The sequence below is a fragment of the Hypomesus transpacificus genome, unplaced genomic scaffold (genome assembly GCF_021917145.1).
Source record: "Hypomesus transpacificus isolate Combined female unplaced genomic scaffold, fHypTra1 scaffold_94, whole genome shotgun sequence".
NCBI classification, from domain to species: domain Eukaryota; kingdom Metazoa; phylum Chordata; class Actinopteri; order Osmeriformes; family Osmeridae; genus Hypomesus; species Hypomesus transpacificus.
This window is the reverse complement of record NW_025814043.1, coordinates 173,521-193,728: the sequence shown is the minus strand read 5'-3', so window position 1 is coordinate 193,728 and position 20,208 is coordinate 173,521. Positions and strand designations below refer to the sequence as shown.

Below are 20,208 nucleotides of genomic sequence, written 5' to 3'. Positions count from 1 at the left end.
CTTTAGCCGCTTCAGTCTGTTTTTGTTCCTTCTCTCATCCCCTTTTCCTCTCCTATTTATCTATTTCCCCTTATTTCTTTTTCCTTCCTCTCTATTTGTCCCTCTCTCTCTCCCTCTGTCAGATTAATGGTCAGTGTAGCTGTTTCCAGAGCATGGAGCTGCTAAAGTCTAGACCTGCTCACCTGGCTGCCTTCCTACATCACGTGGTCTCACAGTTTGATCCGGCACCTCTGGTGAGAACATACACACACACACAGTCCATTTTATCAACAGTGTCGGATCCCACACATACCTCAACGTATGACTTTTACGTATAATTATGTATTTCTCTCCTAAAGTGGGGTCATACATATTCTATTAATCTGTTATGGTGTAGTACAGAGTGGACCCAAATGCAGTACAGATACGATTTAGGTGATTTATTGGGTGTATTCCTGAGTTGTGGTCTTGTTCGGTGAATCAGCGGGTCGGCAGGTAGACAGGGACTGGGTTCTCGGATGACGATCCTGCACAAAGAAAACAGGTTTACAGAAGGCAAGTGAATGCTTGATGCTTGAATCCTCAATGCTTGAGGGTCAAAAGCGCATACTTCCACAATAGCTGTGACAACGTTTTGACAAGGAGTGGTTGGAAAGCGGGTTGAAGTATGCAGGATGATGAGGTAATGGGCGGCAGGTGTGTAGGGTCTAGGCAGGATGATACAGGAGAACCAGCAGGGGGTGTAAAAGGGACAGGGAACAGGCCGTGGCCGTAACATAATCACTTTGCATATGTTGATTATTTATTAATTAGTTCTGTTGCTGAGTCAATTAATTAAATGTGAAGTGTTTTGCTGATTTCTGTAAGTTGTTTTGCCTGTTGTCCCTTGGTCTCTTAGCTGTGCTACCTCTATGCCGACCTATATAAGCAGACCAATTCCAAAGAGACCAGACGGATCTTTATGGACTTTCACACCTTCTTTATGGACCGAGCAGCGGTGAGCTGGCATCACACACACACACAATCCAAACCTCCACAGCCCCGATGCCCTTGTTACAGCCTCTATCTTAAACAGTCTACAATCTAAGTTAGCAGGAGAATCAGTGTCCTCACTCTCCCTTGCCAATTTTCCATTCAGGGTTTCACAATGTAACATGCTGTATGGTACAACCCCCCTGGTAACTAACTAATTGGCCAAATCCTTTACTTTCAACTTAACCTAATTAAGAACCATAGCCTATCAGGGGCAGGTTATCTGCTAAGAATGTAACTGTGGCACACTGTAGAACTAGTGTTGACATCAACATGTTCTTATGTTTAATTTCTGTAGACTGTCAAAAGAGATTTGAATGTGAGTAGTCTCAGTGGTGGTTATCTCAGATAACTGGAGTAACCGACGTCCAACTGCTTGTATCTATAGAAATGTAATGAGAAATGCAAGCATGAATGCTAATACAACCATTATCATTTATTTGGGGGTTTGCCAGAGGATGGTCACAGGCTAACATTTATGGGATTTTTGCCGGGGCAGGCTTTTTTTTAAGGGATAAGTGTGTGTTTGTGTGCGCGTATGTTTGTGTGTGTCAGAAAGACAGGTCTTGGTGGAAGCTTCATGTCATGAATCCGTCAAGTGTGGACTTTTTCTAGACTTTTCCCAACGAAAGGGAATAGAGAAGTGACCAAAACGATGCTCAGTATCCTTTCAAATCTACTTTCAACAATGGTTGTTTGATATGGATTGCATTTGTTGGGGCAGCAGAATCTGACAGTTTCTGTTCGACAGTGATATTACATATTTCCTTTTTTCTTTTACAGAACCTTAAAGTCGCAGTGCCTGACTCTATCGCTTCTGAACTTGGTATGCTCTTATTGTGTTCCTATCGTTTTCACAAAATCAATGAACGCTGTGGTTGTGAGTATGTGCAGCAGTGTGTGTGTTTAACAGGCTGTGTGTCCCCTCAGAACGCCGGAGACCAGAGCTCATTCCTGAGGAGTTACACAGACAGTACACACAGGTCCTCCAGGACACACTCCTAGCTGACATCCAGAAAAACTTGGAGGACTTCCGGTAACACACACACCCTGAAACGCCACATGCATTATGCCGACTATATTGTTTTTTGCAATATTTATTTGCATTTTACTAATCTGTTTGGATTGTTTTTGTCTGGGACAATAAAGACCCAAATAAATCATAACTCACTACAACAAATGCTCTTGTTTTGCTTTTTTCTACTCATTTGTGTGTGCGTGCGCATGCATGTGTGTGTCTGTGTAGGCAGAAGCGCAGCATGGGTCTGACGCTGGCAGAGACTGAGCTTGCCAAGCTGGACACGGAGAGAGTGCGGGACCGTGTGGCACTGGAAAGAGAGCGTTCCTGCGCTGAACACATAATGTCCAAGATTGAGGATGTGCTGTGAGTAGCCATGCATAAACCCACTCACGGAGGACAAAGCACACACTTGCAGAACAGATCGCAGAAACACACACACAAAGTACACACACATTTCAGACATGCGCACAGATAGATACAGATTATGTCCCCAACTCACAGACGCAACACACACAAAGATAGATATAGGATAGAATCACACAAACAAACACTGCACACACAAACAGAAAAATACACATACAAACATAGAAGCCTATTTTCTAGGTGATTTTCCAGGTCTCTTCATTTAAGGAGATTTAAGGGATTAAGATACCGTGGGTTTGACATTCTGACTTACATTCTTCAAACAGCCTGTGAACATTCCTGATGAGCATCTCTTCAGAAACATCTCTGTTGTGTGTTTTTGATGTTAGAGGGTGTAAGCAGTTTAGGTATGTACTTTTGCTGGGGCTACCTGTGTTGGGTGACGTTACCCGCCATACACACCTCTTGGCTATTTGTATGTTTGCATTACAACCAAAGCAAATACCTGTTTGAGGCTTTGCTAACTTCCAGGTTAACCACTAGAAGCTAATGAAAACTTACCCTAACAAAAAAAAATATATATTAAACCCATGGTTTGCTTGAGTGTAGAGCGTTTTAATCCAAACTCCATTCAAACATCTTAGAGATTTCTACATATGCTTGTTCATTTGTTTACTGTATGAAACAAAATCAGTAGTTTGTGTGTGTCTGTCTATGCATGTGTGTATGTGTGTGTATGAATGTAAATTAGCTAACTATGTTATGTTTCTCCTCTCTCAGCCTGACATCACCCTCTACTGAAGAGGAGAAGTGGTAAGTTGGCCATTTGTGTCACATTCTCATTTCCTCTCTCATTTGTCTCTTTTATTCAGTGGGCCTGCCTGACATTTGGGCTCTTGATTCGACTTTCTCATAGAGGAGGATTGTGTATTGTGAATTGAATGATGTCTTCGGCCGTTATAATGTTATTATAATCAATTCGAATTATTTTCTATTATATTACATTTAATTTATTTCTGACATGAATTTTCTCAAGTGAATGGTTTGTCATCGATGAAGTCTTTTAAGCATGCAGTGCTGAGTGTTGCTGGCAAGTAAATGAGAAGGAGGTGTGGTTATGCGGTTAGTGCAAGAAAAATAGAATAGATTGCTGAATGAGTTCTTAATACATGTTATGGTATTAAAGACTATCTATAACTACAGACTGTCCAAGTCACAGTGTTCGCATACACACTGTTATACTGTCCATTGCACAAAACCTTTCATTTTGTAGAGTTTAAGAAACTAGTGCATAGTGCCTGAGATGCAGTCAGTGATTAAGATGGCAGTGAATCACATAAGCACAGATTACTTGAACTCTATGATAGTGCCTGTGATACAATTGGTGGCACACACACACAGATTCTTGGAATTTTAGATAGGGCACAGTGCCCGCGATGATGTCGGTGACACACACATATTTCTGGAATTATGGATAGATAGTGCCAGGGCTGGAGTGGGACCCATTTTAAGCCCAGGAGTGTAATGGCCAAAACCAGCCCATCCCCACCAGGGGCAGAGTCATAAGTTGTAAACATTCGGGGCTTAGCCCGAACCTAGGACATAGTTTATGGTTTTGATGTGAGCTGAAATCGTAACTTCACATGAATGCGGGCAGGCGTAGAGCGCGTGAGATTTTTTTTTGCATTAATTTCAGTGCAATTCTTTTTTTTTAAGCTTTATGTAATATAGCCATTATTATATTAGCCGGAAATGACAACCCAATTCTTTTCCTGAAAGATTGAGGGCTTTTGAGAAAACATATTTGAAGATCTTTCTTTTTTTACCTGGCTTTTTCAGTTCCTCCTGGCCTCTTTTTTCCATCCATTTTATTATTTTCGCATCAGCTTAATCTTGCTAACTCCCTCCACAACGATGGTTTAGGGTTGTCTCCATGGCAACAACCTTGGTACACGCACTTGTGTTTGAGAAAGAGAGCATGCACGAAAACTGAAAACTGCACTTTTTAATGCACAGTCTGATCATAGGCTTATTTAAATTAAAACCTACTGTAGCCTATTAGCTTACTTATCAATCACACAGTAACTTAACAAACTTAACACATAGTTTTATTCGGTGTGTGAAAAAACAAAGAGAAAGCAATTCCCACCGGGAATTCTCCCGATGGCCACTCCGGGCTTGGATAGTGCAGTGTTCGTGATGCAGCTGGTGATGACAGTTCTTCTCAGTGGTTTTGGTACCCAGTGGCGGTCCTAGCACATTTAGCTCCCTGGGCAAGGGGCAAGGTTTAGACCCCCCCCCATCCCCCTGGGATTCAAAACTGGGCAGGACAGCTGATTCAGGCAAATGCAGGGGCGGAGGGGTCTGTCTTATGGTTAACTTTCTATGGGCCACGGATGTAGCGGTACTAACATCCCACTGCTCTCTGGTCCTTAAGCTGCTAACTGTAAAAATCAGACCCTTCTGCCTCGGGAGTTCACTGCGGTCGTCATGAGTGCAGTCTACATCCCCCCCAGGCAGATAAAGCTGCTGCTTTGGATGAACTGTATGGGATTATCAATGGTCTGGAAAATATGCACCCAGAGGCAGCCTTCATTGTTGTTGGTGATTTCAACAGAGCCAACATAAAGAAGGTCCTGCCCAAATACTATCAGCACATTGCCCTTAGGGAAAGAAAATATATTTACCAGGCCCCCCTGGTCGCCTGGCCCCCCAATGGTGGAACCAGCTCCCCACCTCCATCAGGGACACCGACTGTCTCCCCACCTTCAAGAAAAGGCTCAAGACGCACTTGTTCCGGGAGTACAACGGCACTTAGGAATGCTTGGCTAGACCTGTTGTTAGTTTCCTCCAGGATCACAATGACTCTTATTGAGTGACTGGTTGCTCTTGTAGGTTAGTTGTAACGAAGTTAAGTCTTGTACTCGCTGTGAAATATTTACTATTGATTGTTCTTCCACAGGTACAGTCCTGCATGGTTCATGTTGTTTTATGTTGTTCCCTTTTGGCACTTGTTTAGTTTTTTCACAATGTATGCTTCATGTTTTGGCTGCTTGCAGTGTTTGGGACTACCTCGTTGTTATGATCAGTGACCTATGCTCTTTTGTAAAGCTCTCTCTTGGAAGTCGCTTTGGATAAAAGCATCTGCTAAATGCATAAATGTAAATGTACCAATATATGATTTGAAATACATTTTAATATATTGTAATATAATATGTTCTATTACATTGACCGATATATTACATATGGAAATACATGGGATCATATATTGATGATAAATATATTACTAATATATTATAAACTATAATATCTATTCATGTAATATATTGCAATATGTTGCAGAATACAGCAATGATAGCAGTTTTCCATATATTGCAATATATGGAACATGAATATATAATATACAGGGCTCCAGACTAACTTTTTTTTCTAGGAGCACAGTAGCCCCTGACTGAAATTTTTTGGAGCAGAAGCAGAAAGTTGAGGGGCACACCTTATATTGACCTGCAATGCATTTATTCATGTTACTAGAGACGGTACAATTCAGTGGCAATTTTATGTCATTTTTAGGAGTGCTCAAGCACCCCTAAATTTGATCTCAGCACCCCTAAAAATAATAATATATAATTTTAAATATATTGTTTATTATCATTTGATGCTAGTAGTTCATGAAGAAAGGGACATCCTTAGTTTTTTCATTCAATATTTTGCATAATAATACATAAATGTATTAATTGTTATCCAGTGAAATTAGGGATTTATATTAGCAAGGGGTTTTACATTTAGCACTTTTGCAAGGCACTGTATTCATGTCACATTCTGATTGGGGGCTGAGCACCCCTAAAGGTCTGATCATAGAATCGCCCCTGGGACAATTTTGGGGAAAATTGTGGGGTGTGCCTGCGTCGGTTGCAGAAGGGGCCGTTTTTTTATTGTCATTTTTACAACTGATATACAGCGACGCACCATATAAGCTTGAGTTCAAATACAGTTAGGTCCATAAATATTTGGACATTGACACAATTTATCATTTTGGCTCTGTATACCACCACAATGGATTTGAAATGAACAATCAAGATGTGCTTTAAGTGCCGACTTTCAGCTTTAATTTCAGGGTATTTACATCCAAATCAGGTGAACGGTGTAGGAATTACAACACATTTTAAATGTGGCCCCCCCCTTTTTAAGGGACCAAAAATAATTGGACAAACTAACATAATCATAAATCTAATTGTCACTTTTAATACTTGGTTGCAAATCCTTTGCAGTCAATGACAGCCTGAAGTCTGGAACCCATAGACATCACCAGACGCTGGGTTTCGTCCCTGGTGATGCTCTGCCAGGCCTCTACTGCAACTGTCTTCAGTTCCTGCTTGTTCTTGGGGCATTTTCCCTTCAGTTTTGTCTTTAGCAAGTGAAATGCATGCTCAAATGGATTTAGTTCAGGTGATTGACTTGGCCATTGCAGAACATTCCACTTCTTTGCCTTAAAAACTCTTTGGTTGCTTTGTTTTGATTTTTCAGCCTAACGATGGCTTGCTTCACTGATGGTGACAACTCTTTGGACCTCATATTAAGAGTTGACAGCAACAGATTCCAAACACAAATACCATACTTGAAATTAACTCTAGACCTTTTATCTGCTCCTTGTCAATGAAATAACGAACTCCCTTTATGAGGGAATAACATACACCTGGCCATGGAACAGCTGAGCAGCCAATTGTCCAATTACTTTTGGTCCCTTAAAAAGGGGGGGGGCACATATCAAATGTGTTGTAATTCCTACACCGTTCACCTGATTTGGATGTAAATACCCTAAAATTAAAGCTGAAAGTCTGCACTCAAAGCACATCTTGATTTTTTCATTTCAAATCCATTGTGATGGTATGCAGAGCCAACATGATGAAAATTGTCGCATTTACATCGTTGTGTGCTGACATTGTGCACTCAAAATGTGTAGGTCGCACATGCACGAGTGCTTGTAAAAAATGCTCGCACTGTCTCAAAAACTGCGCTGCCGGGAATCAAACCGGCAACCCTCTGATTACAGTTTTTTTCAATCGCTAAGAAGCGCGTACCCATACTTCGGATACTTTTTCTAAACTCTTAACACAGACTGACACCTACAAAACACAATTGGCCAAATGGATAATTTTCTTCTCAAAAACATATTTTGTTAAATATATACTAACTCTCCATTTCAAGACAGAACACATGTTTTTCTGCACACACTGACTTTACCAAAACACTGACTGACTACGAAATCTGACTCAAAATGAAATGATTCTGTCAAAGAATAACACTTGTTTTCACTTCACAAGGTACATGCGGTCATTCAAAGTACACCAGGTTTCAAAATACTGGCTATTGTTGACATTATAAAAACTGCATAGACTTATGTTTCAGGTATTTGCATGCAAAACATGCAATCCACCTTTTACACTACATTTCTTGGTTGGGAACTGTAAGTCCACATATACAATAATGTTCACATTCAAACACATTCCACCTCAACTTGGGTTGCAATCTTTCACCAGCCTCTCTTAGTGAAAGACCGTGGTTGATTACATGGTCAATGATAGTGGTATGAAGTTCATCACTGACAACTGTTCTTGCAGCCCCTGGAATGCCACCACCACGCATTCTTACACCTCTACCTTGCCCTCTCCTTGGGCCTGCTCTTATCCCCAGCCCTGCTCCTCTCACTGCACCTGCACCTCCTTCTGTCTGCTTCTGCACCTCTCCCTCCATCTCTCACTGGGCCTGCTCGAATCTCCCTGGGCCCCTTGCTCTTCCTCGTCCAAACATTACAGTGTTTGTATTTTTCTGTTTCCAAAAACATCACTCCTCAAAGTCCTTCTTCTATGGTAATTGAAGGAAATAACCCCTGCCACTGAGTCTAAGCTAGACTGGAATCAGGTTGGCCCACTTTACCCAACATAAATCAGCTCTGTGTCCATTTTTCAATTGTCTTTTTTTTCAGCTGAGATATGTTGTTTTTGAACTAATATCATTGCAGAAGCAGATGTTTTTATACTGTATCTAAGGTTTGGAGAATTGTTTTTGCTATTGTGGGATGTTGTGTGTTAACATTCGTAAATACTACACAAACAATCCATCATTTTGTTGGGAGGTATGGCTTGTCTGTTAAGAAAATGTAAGCATTGTGGAAATGTGTTCACTGACTGCATATTGTGTGAAAAAGACATGAAATATGTGAATTGTATGGCCAAAAAAGACTGATGCTGTGCTAATTGTGTTTAGAGTTTTGAAAATGTGACAACTGTTTGGACAAATGCTTGTTAGCGACTGAAAAAAACTTTAATAGCCTGATTCCCTAACCGCTCAGCCATCTAGAACATATTCTAAGAAAGTTGTCAACGGCAGTATTTCAAATGGAATCCCGATTCAAACAGTACCACCTGCTAACTGAAAATGTGCCCCCAAAAACATAAATACTGTAAGATTGACATTTATTTAGGGGGAAATGGCTAATTCAAAAAGGTTTGCAGGAAGCGATCATTGTCAGTATATATTTCAAATATTTTTCCATATAATTTTACCTATATTTCAAATATGTTCCACGATATATTGAACACATATCTGTACATATATTACATATATATCTTTCCATATAATTTGGATTCCCCCGTCAGGAATAGGCTTTAAGGCAACTTCCCCCTGAAGTACCCTGCAAGTTTCACCTTAATATGTGAAAATATGACTAAATTAGAGCTGTTTGAGCTTGGACCAAATGTGACTATGATTGCCATAGGAGAAACGTCTTATTTTATTATTCCGTAACTGAACACTGCAAAGTCTAGATCTTGGAATGGCTCAATTGGATGAGGTTGTGCGGGTGTCACCATGTAGTTGAGTCGAACGAAAAAACAGGAGGTGTATGATGCAGGAGGTTGTAGTTTAATGGAATGTCCATAGGCAAAACAAAACAGCACTCAACTTAGGTAGCCTATTCGTCAGAACAACAAAAATAAAGCTTGCATCCTGCAGAGCTCTCAAGAGAAGTCTAAAATGCTCTCTGGACATAAAACGTGACAATAACCGACAACTGACAAACACAAACTCACCTCTTAAATACATAAACATAATTGGCTACAGCCGAGGACAAACGGGTACACCGTCGAGGCCCGGATCTCCGAGTAGGCATAACAGCTGGTAAACGAAGGGTTCCAGGATCAACTCCAGACATAGGATTTTTTTTGTTGACAAAACAGTTTCTAGTTTTCTGGGTAATCGCGTTGTAACTGTCTATTTTCTCAATTTTACAATATTTTGCCATTTTGAAGGAGGAATTCGCCATTGCTGCTTACAGCTATATTTTTTACATATAATTCAAATATATTCTACCATATATTAAACATACATGTGACACTATATCTTTACATATATTACCAATACATTTTCCCATATAAATCTGAATACATTATGGTGGTATTTATAGATATAAAATTGCTTATATTTTGGGATATATAAACACGTATATTATATATTCATGTTGAATATGTTGCAATGTATTGTACAATATAAATATTAAATCCCATATATGGACATACAGTGCCCTCCAAAAGTATTGGAACAGTGAGGCCAATTCCTTTATTTTTGCTGTAGACTGAAAACATTTGGGCTTGACATCAAACGATGAATGTGAAACCAGAGATCAACGTTTCAGCTTTTATTTCCAGGTATTTACATCAGGATCTGATGCACAAATTAGAAAATATCACCTTTTTGTTCGAACCCACCCATTTGTCACGTGAGCAAAAGTATTGGAACATGTGACTGACAGGTGTGTTTTGTTGCCCAGGTGTGTCCTATTACATACATTATTCAATCAATAAATACCACTGAATGTCTACACTCAGGTTCAGATTGGGTAAGATAGGTTTTGTCTATGCAGACTGTATTCAGAGGTGAAAACAACATGAAAACCAGAGCGCTGTCTTTGGGTGAAAAACAAGCAATTGTGAGTCTTAGAGAAGATGGAAAATCAATCAGAGCCATTGCAGAAACATTGGCCATAGCCAGTACAACCATTTGGAATGTCCTGAAGAAGAAGAAAACTACTGGTGTACTAAGTAACAGACGTCAAACAGGTAGACCAAGGAAAACATCAGCAGTTGATGACAGAAACATTGTGAGAGCTGTAAAGAAAGACCCTAAAACAACTGTTAGTGAGATCAGCAACAACCTCCAGATGGCAGGAGTGAAGGTATCACTATCTACTGTTCGCAGAAGACTTCATGAACAAAGGTACAAGGGCTACACCAGAAGATGCAAACCACTCATTAGCAAGAAGAATAGGAAGGCCAGGCTGGAATTTGCCAAAAAGTACAGAGATGAACCTCAAAAATTCTGGGACAAAGTTCTATGGACTGATGAGACAAAGATTAACTTTTACCAAAGTGATGGAAAGGCTAAAATTTGGAGAAAGAAAGGAACTGCTCATGATCCCAAACACACAAGCTCATCTGTGAAACACGGTGGAGGTAATGTCATGGCTTGGGCTTGCATGGCTTCTTCTGGGACGGGCTCATTAATCTTCATTGAGGATGTAACACATGATGGCAGCAGCAAAATGAACTCGGAAGTCTACAGAAACATTTTGTCTGCCAATTTAAGGAAAGATGCAACCAAACTGATTGGCAGAGCCTTCAGCAAGATAACGACCCAAAACACACTGCCAAAACAACAAAGGAGTTCATCAGGGGCAAGAAATGGAAGGTATTAGACTGGCCAAGTCAATCTCCAGACTTAACCCCTATAGAGCATGCATTTTACCTGCTTAAGAGGAGACTGAAGGGAGGAACCCCACAAAACAAACAACAACTGAAAGAGGCTGCAGTGAAAGCCTGGGAAAGCATCAAAAAGGAAGAATGCAAAAGTTTGGTGACGTCAATGGGTCACAGACTTGCTGCAGTTATTGAAAGCAAAGGATTTGCAACTAAATATTAAGTCTTATTCACTTAAATATGTTTTAAGTATATCTGTTCCAATACTTTTGCTCACATGACAAATGGGTGGATTCAAACAAAATGTGATATTTTCTTAGTTGTGCATCAGATCCTGATGTAAATACCTGGAAATAAAAGCTGAAACGTTGATCTCTGGTCTCACGTTCATTATTTGATGTCAAGCCCAAATGTTTTCAGTCTACAGCAAAAATAAAGGAATTCGCCTCACTGTTCCAATACTTTTGGAGGGCACTGTATCTTGCCTAATATATCACATTATATTTTTCAATATACTGCAATATTTTTTCCTTCCGTAAGGGTGACTTCTTCACACGTGGAGGCCAGACCCTCTATTATTGTTATACAGCATTCAAGGGCAGCTACAAATCCCTCCCCCGCCCTGCTTTTGATCACTGACTGACTGATGTTTAGAGAGGCAGCAGATGGGGACATTAATTTACATTTACATTTAGCAGACGCTCTTATCCAGAGCGACTTACAGTAAGTACAGGGACATTCCCCCCGAGGCAAGTAGGGTGAAGTGCCTTGCCCAAGGACACAACGTCATTTGACACGGCGGGGACTCGATCCGGCAACCTTCTGATTACTATCCCAACTCCCTCACCGCTCAGCCATCTGACTCCCCACATTAATGAAAACATGGACACTGTTTCCAGCTACATTCAACACTACATCGATGATATCGTCCCCAAGAAGGCTGTCCGGTCTTTCCCTAATCAGAAGCTCTGGGTTGAGCTGCGGTCCAGGCCTGAGTGCCCGGTCTAACTCTGGGGACCCTGATCAGTACAAGAAGGCCAGATACGACCTTGTCAAGGCCATCAAAGCAGCGGAAAGGGCTTACAGGACCATGGTGGAGTCCAGCTACCATTGCTCTGACCCCAGGCGCATGTGGAGTGGACTTAAAGCCATTACAGACTACAAAGGGAGAGGCTACAGTGAGACCCAGTCCTCTGTCCTATTGCCAGACGAGTTGAATGCCTTCTACGCTCGCTTTGAGAGGGACAGTGACCCCCCCCTGCAGTGAAGCTACCTGAAAACCTTGGCACACTACACTAACTTTAGCTGAGGTGAGGCATTGCTTCAAGAATATCAACCCTCACAAGGCACCTGGCCCAGACGGCATATCAGGTAGGGCCCTCAGGGGCTGTGCTGACCAGCTAACAGGGATCTTCAGTGACATCTTTAACCTCTGTCGTGGTAGTTTTTGAGAGAATCGATCACACCTCTCCCTCAGCCTGCCTGTACTACCCACCTGCTTCAAGAGGACTACTATTGTCCCTGTTCCCAAGAACACCAAGGTCACCTGCATGAACGACTATCGCCCGATAGTACTGACCTCTGTCATCATGAAGTGCTTCGAGCAGCTAGTCAGGTCATTAATCTGCTCCTCGCTGCCTCCCACCCTGGACCCTATGCAGTTTGCATACCGGTCCAACAGGTCTACAGACGATGTTCATACTGTTCATTGACTACAGTTCAGCATTCAACACCATCATCCCCTTCAGACTGGTCTCCAAGCTTGTGGACCTGGGACTAAGCACCTCCCTATGCAAGTGAATCTTCCACTTCCTGACGGGGAGGCCACAGGTGATGAGAAACGGTGACCGCACCTCATAGACACTGATGACCAACACAGGCACCCCCCAGGGCTGTGTACTTAGCCCTCACCTGTTCTCCTTGTTCACTCACGACTGTGTGGCAACGCACAGCTCCAACCTCCTTGTTAAGTTTGCTGACGAAACAACCATTGTGGGCCTCATCTCAGTGACGAGTCAGCCTATAGAGAGGAGGTTGATACCCTGACATTATGGTGAGAGGACCTCTCTCTCAACGTCAGCAAGACTAAGGAGATGATTGTGGACTATAGGAGGCGGCAGGAGGAGGAGCATGCACCACTACACATCAACGGATCCGAAGTGGAGAAGGTCAGTTGCTTCAGATTCCTCGAGGTGAACATCAGCAATGATCTCACCTTTTCTTCTCACACGGACAAGGTGGTCAAAGCGGCCCGGAAACGCCTCTTCTTGAGGAGACTGAAGAAGTTTGTTATGGACTCAGTTATCCTCACTAACTTTTACAGATGCACTATAGAGAGCTTACTGACTGGTTGCATCACAGTGAGGTATGGGAGCTGCACAGACAGGGACCGCAAGGCCCTACGTAGTATGGTCCGGTCTGCTGAGTTTATCATCGGCAGGAAGCTCCAAGCCCTACAAGAAACCCACCACACACAATGCCTCAAGAAAGCTTGCAGGATTCTAAGAGACTGTTGCCACCCATCCTTCATTCTTTTTACCCCGTTGCCTTCTGGCAGGAGATACGGAAGCATTCGGTCTGGCACCTGCAGACTGGACAACAAAAACGAAATTTTGAATTTTGCAGAGTGCCCTGTTCTCCAGATAATCGTGGGAAACTAATGCGGACACACAAACAAACACACACACACAGATTCCTGGCGTTATTAGAGAGATGTAGCACACTCACCATGCTTGAGAGTGGATCATATCCCATATAGTGACGTACTGTAGCTGTCAAAGATGTGCGGGCTGAGGGACTGTGTGTCTGTGTGTGTGTGTGTGTGTGTGCTTGCACTGTGTCCAGAGATGGTCAAGAGAACAGAAGATCTTAGGATGGCTCCACATAGCTGATCGGTGATTTCATCTGCATGCTTCAAAACAGGATGCCACTATTAGCAGAATATTAGAGGTTATGGAAATTCAGTTTGTGGTTTGACCTCCTCTGCATGGGATATTAGTAATTATATTTTCTAAGCACAGACAGATGTCTTTTTTTATAATACATAATATTTGACTGTTGACTAGGGAACAGTCATTGAGTCGAGTTTTCTTTGTATTTTCTGAGTATGTTGTTTTATTTTCAGCACAACAATGCAGTATGTCATCCTCACCTACATGAAGCACCTGGGGGTGAAGGTCAAGGAACCTCGCAGTCTGGAACCCAAACGAGTCCGCATCAACTTCCTGCCTAAGATAAAGGTAATAGAGGCCTCAAAACACACATACGCTTTCACACATGCAGACACAAGCCTATACTTGCAAAAGCTCTCTCACAGGGGCACAAATATATGGAGCTAGAAAGCTGACAAAAGTATCTGAATTTAAATATGAAAGATCTGAAATATTTGTGTGTCGAATTTCATAAAACTGAAATATTTTGCTGTTGAATATATAATATCTGAATTATTTGTATGCCGAATTTAATAAAACTGAATTATTTTGATCCAAAAATAAAAAAATATACAATTCAGATTGCAGGAATTCAGATTCTTGACATTTAGATTGCAGGAATTCAGATTCTTGTAATTCAGATTGCTGAAATTCAGATTGCGGAAATTCAGATTGCGGAAATTCAGATTCAGATTTTGTCTGAACTAGGCCAAAGGTGAAACAGCTTGCCTTCACAGGGAAAAGAAGACGATTTCAGAACGACCGAATCTAGACATTCTCTGACCGAATTTTACCCCAGAACAAAAGCTAAGAGTTGGTCGTTGGAGGAAGAGTATGGAGCAAGTGCTTATGAAACTTGTAAAAACTTGTGTCTTCTCCTCTGCCAAAATAGGCAGTTACTGTGTTACCAAGTGAGTCAAGATAGAGTCAGAGGGCGGCGGAGACCGATGGAAGACGCGGAACAACGGCAAAGCTATAGCCTATATATTTATGTTCCGTTGTTCTCTTTTCTGTGTTGGAGTTCTTTTAAGAGCTTGATGGCATCAACATCCAGCCTGATATAAAATCATGAACTTCAATTGTGTCTATAATTATAATACCCACACAGAAAATCCAGGTTGAATCAAGTCACGCTAGCTAGCTACTGTATTACTAATAGCGAATTTCATATATTCAACAGCAAAATATTTTTAAGTTTTATGAAATTCGACACACAAATATTTCAGATCTTTCATATTCAAATTCAGATACTTTTGTCAGCTTTCTAGCTCCATACAAATACAAATCAACCATGACCATCTATTATGCAGTTAGGGTGACCAGAAGCATTACCCTGAAAAGGAGGACACTGGGTCCAAAAAGGAGGACAAAGGGTCAAAAAGGAGGACAATCCCTATTTTAATTGTAATAGAAATTAAAATATATAATTTGGTCAGCTCAGCAGCGATGGTTTTATCATCCGCTGTTGTTGTGTTCGGTGCAAAAAATGATGTTAAGGAAGAGTGCCCGGCAGAACTAGGTCTACGTCGGGTCACCCTATATGCAGTTGACAGTAACAATTGCGAATGGACACGGATGGGATCTCACATAAACATTCACATTAACTTTCCTTCACAGAACCATTTTTCACTTCCACTCTTGCATGTTAACACTCGCTTGACTGTCTTGCGAGCGTCTGATATCTGTGTTACTTTGCCACGCAGAAGAGCATTAAGCCTGAGAAAGAGGGAGAAGAAAAGGTGAGGAAACCTCGCTTTCCCAGCATCCTCGTCCCCCCTCGTCGGCCCAGCAGAGTGGACTCCACATCAAGTACGTAGATCGGCCGTCCACAACAGCTGAAAATGACTGCAGTCCTTGAGTTTTTGTGTTTTGTTTGGAAGGGCAGTACAACAACGGTGTCCTGTGGTCAAGACACCGTTTATATTCTTTTTAAACATACTGGGGAATTTGAGCCAAAAGGTAATCAAATTCTAAAACCACACACTAAACCCCAACATTCCCACAATATTACCGTTAAGAAGACCTCTCTTTATGGCAGCTTTTTTTTACACTGGACCAAACAAAGGTTGCATGATTCGCATGTGATAACCCTTACGGAAGGAAAATATATTGCAGTATATTGGAAAATATGATGTGATATATTAGGCAATATATGTCCATATATGGGATTTAATCATTGTATTGTACGGAAATACATGGGATAATATATTGATGATAAATATATTACTAATATATTATAAACTATCATATATATTCATGTAGTATATTGCAATATATTGCAGAATACAGCTATGATTGCCGTTTTCCACATATTCAACATGAATATATGATATGTGTTTACATATCCCAAAATATATGCAATTTTAAATCTATAAATACCACCATAATGTATAACCGATTTATATGGGAAAATGTATTGGTAATATATGTAAAGATATAGTGTCACATGTATGTTTAATATATGGTAGAATATATTTGAATTATATGTAAAAAATATAGCTGTAAGCAGCAATGGCGAATTCCTCCTTCAAAATGGCAAAATATTGTAAAATTGATATAATAGTTACACCGGGATTACCCAGAAAACTAGGAACTGTTTTGTAAAAAAAACCCGCCTATGTCTGGAGTTGAACCTGGAACTCTTCGGTTACCAGCACAACCTCTCATCCAATTGAGCCATTCCAAGATCTAGACTTTGCAGTGTTCAGTTACTGAACAATAAAATAAGACGTTTCTCCTATGGCAATCATAGTCACATTTGGTCCAAACTCAAACAGCTCTAATTCAGTCATATTTTCACATATTAAGGTGAAACTTTGCAGGGTACTTCAGGGGGAAGTCACCTTAAAGCCTATTCCTGACGGGGGAATCCTAATTATATGGAATGATATACATGAAATAAATGTACAGATATGTGTTCAATATATTGTGGAATATATTTTAAATATAGGTAAAATTATATGGAAAAATATTTGAAATATATGACAATGATCGCTTCCAGCAAACCTTTTTGAATTAGCCATTTCCCCCTAAATAAATGTCAATCTTACAGTATTTATGTTTTTGGGGGCACATTTCCAGTTAGCAGGTGGTACTGTTTGAATCGGGATTCCATTTGAAATACTGCCGTTGACAACCATATTCGAATACCTTCTAGATGGCTGAGCGGTTAGGGAATCAGGCTATTTATCAGAAGGTTGCCGGTTCGATTCCCGTAAGCGCAAAAATGAAGCTGTGTCCTTGGGCAAGGCAATTCACCCTACATGCCTCGGGGTATGTCCCTGTACTTACTGTAACTTACTGTAAGTCACTTGATAAGATCGTCTGCTAAATGTAAATATCACCATATATGTCTGTACATTGTATGGACATGCTCTCGTATATGTACACATGCATTGTACAATATATCTTTCCATATAATTTTACATATATTTAAAATATCTTCTACCATACATGAAGCATACATGTGACACTATATCTTTACATATATTACCCATACATTTTCCCATATAAAGCGGCATAGATTATGGTGGTTATTTATGAATACATAATTGCATATATTTTGGGATATATAACCCCATATATTGTATATTCATGTTCCATATATTGCAATATATGGAAAACGGCAATCATTGCTGTATTCTGCAACATATTGCAATATATTACATGAATAGATATTATAGTTTATAATATATTAGTAATATATTTATCATCAATATATTATTCCATGTATTTCCATATATAATATATTGGTCAATGTAATGGAAAATAATATATTACAATATATTAAAATGTATTTCAAATCATATATTGGTAAATACATTTTCTTTCCGTAAGGGAAGGTTCATTGTGATGAAAATGTGAGGGATTGCGCTGTGAGTTTCTTGTGCCCTCTCCATTTCAAAAGCAACTCCACCCTTCCCCTCCAGCATCCTAGAAGGAGACGAAGGGTGGATGGGGACCAAAGCTCTGCGTCTACTCTGTAATCAGGTGTGTTTGTGTGTGTGTATACATCTGTGTGTGTGTGCACAGTTGGCAAGGCCATGGAGCTGACCAAGCAGCGACCCCAGAAGCAGCTGTCCCAGCCAGCCATGGGGGTCTCCGAGCATTCAGAATCTTCCTCTGCTGGGAGCCGGGCCCGCGGGAACCAATCCAGCGAGGGCTCTGATGCCAGCGCCCAGCCCTTGACCTATATCACCTCACCCCCCCACAGCGTGCCAGCGAGCCAGGGCTCTGACTTGACGGGACGGGACTCGGACTCAGGTAATAGCCTGTCGTCTTTTCTGATCTTAATGCAAGCCATCCACTACCTCTTTCTCACCCTATCCGTCAGCATTCACCTCCTTCAGTTTCTTATGTTTGCTTTGAAGCTATTTTTTTCCCTCCCTACCTCTACCTTCTCCCTTCTCCTGCCCCACACCCTTTACCCCTTACCCCCTCCCCCTCATTTGTTGCCTGTTTGTTTTGTCCTAACTTCCACTTCCCCCCTCTCACACACATGTGTTCTCTAGACCAGGTTCCTATTATAAGACTGGCTCAGTCTGGCTACTCAAAGGGTCAGCCCAGGAAAATAATTGCCTTCTTTGGCTACTCGTTTATTCCTGATTCAGGGGCATTCATCTTTGCCTTTTTGTATCTGTACCATTATTTATCTCCCCCTCCTTCTTCTGCTCTATTTTGATGTTTCTCTGGACGACAGTCATGTAATGGTTACATTTTTTGTTCAACTCTTCCGTTTTTGAGTGTTATGAAGTCTATGAAATAATTTGCAACAATTCTGAATGCAATCTCTCTTCAATATAGTTTTAGCTGGAATCAGCACTGTGCTTTCTGTTGGCTTGGAGGGAACAATAGAATGGAATGAAACTGACTCTTTTGTGTCCCTTCCAGGCCTCCCTCCCTCCTCTGCTCTACCCAGACTTAGTGAGGGGGTCCATTTGGGCGATACCCTTGATGGCATGTCCCACCCAACCAGCACCCACTTTGACTTCAGCTCCTGCACCCTAGACCAATTACAAGAGGAGGAGCGAGAAAGTGACAGGTACGTTTTGCACCACAAATACAGAGATTAGTTAAGAATTTCAAACAGTTTCACACTGTATTAGAATAAAGGACAATGTCATTTAGTTCGAATTACTGTCCCCCTCTCTCTATGCAGAATTCATTTATATACGTAATTATTGTATTGCTTCTATTGTGACGGGTATGTAACAACTGTAGCCACGCTCTGTCACGACAAGGCTCACTCGCCACTCACTGGGCTTGAATGCACGACTTCCGACTTGCTAAGCGTGACCACTACCAGCTACGCCAAAGAAAAGCTAGCTATACGTTGACGCGGGTGGCCTGTTTCATACCTGAGGTTTCACAGGTTCACACCCGTTACACTATGGCCAGACTTGTCTTGTGTCTAAATCCGACTAGTATGCACAGTCATTTTTTGCTGCAACAGAAATGTTAAGTTACTTTGTTTTAACTACATTACTTACTCACTCAAAATCAAATATTGCATGTCTAGCAACACATGCTGCAATGCTGTATCAAATATCATCCATCAACTCTCTTCCCTAATGCTTCATGCAATCAGAGTGGACAATACAGTGGAGGCCAGCTAAGATCTAAGTGTGTACACTGACCAAAAAGATTGCATGATCCAGAAATATTTGTCCTGTCATTCCCTCACATCCCCATAGTGTTCCACTATACTGCCGTGTCGTACCACTTCCAAGCTCATCATCCCTTCGTTCTGACATGGCCACAACTGCGGTCTCAATGCAATAAATGTTGGGTCACTCACTTTGCAATGCTATGCTTGGATAGGCTTGGAAACAGACATAGCCGTTTACTTCCTTTGTAAATCACAGTCTTAAGGCCAAAGGGCAGAATTCTGAAGATCTGTGTGTCTTGTTTGTTTTGTGTGTGTTTTCTTTTCTTGTTCTTTGTGGATTGTAAGTGACCTCGTTGGAAGGACTTTAGAGCATGCTGATTCATGATAGCAAGGCCAGTGAGTCAAATAATTTGGTGTGGGCAGCAGCAGTGTGGGGGTTTAAGATTCTGATCTGTTTTCAGAGCTCCAGAGGGAGGGACACCCAAGCCTGCTCGGAGGTGAGCATCTCCTGTTCTTTTGCTACCG

The 20,208-nt window shown here is 41.2% G+C and overlaps 1 protein-coding gene across 12 annotated transcripts in view; it reads left to right on the top strand.

The window, feature by feature from the left end:
* The window catches only part of arhgef12b (Rho guanine nucleotide exchange factor (GEF) 12b), a 114,069-nt gene that overhangs the window by 66,417 nt on the left and 27,444 nt on the right, over positions 1-20,208 (top strand). For all 12 annotated transcript variants that reach the window (XM_047018154.1, XM_047018149.1, XM_047018159.1 and 9 more), the window contains 11 exons: positions 123-233; positions 878-976; positions 1,795-1,837; positions 1,942-2,047; positions 2,258-2,395; positions 3,176-3,208; positions 14,270-14,384; positions 15,779-15,884; positions 18,108-18,338; positions 18,966-19,116; positions 20,145-20,180. In XM_047018154.1, the coding sequence (XP_046874110.1) occupies positions 123-233; positions 878-976; positions 1,795-1,837; positions 1,942-2,047; positions 2,258-2,395; positions 3,176-3,208; positions 14,270-14,384; positions 15,779-15,884; positions 18,108-18,338; positions 18,966-19,116; positions 20,145-20,180 (1,169 nt within the window). The remainder of the gene's footprint in view (positions 1-122; positions 234-877; positions 977-1,794; positions 1,838-1,941; positions 2,048-2,257; positions 2,396-3,175; positions 3,209-14,269; positions 14,385-15,778; positions 15,885-18,107; positions 18,339-18,965; positions 19,117-20,144; positions 20,181-20,208) is intronic.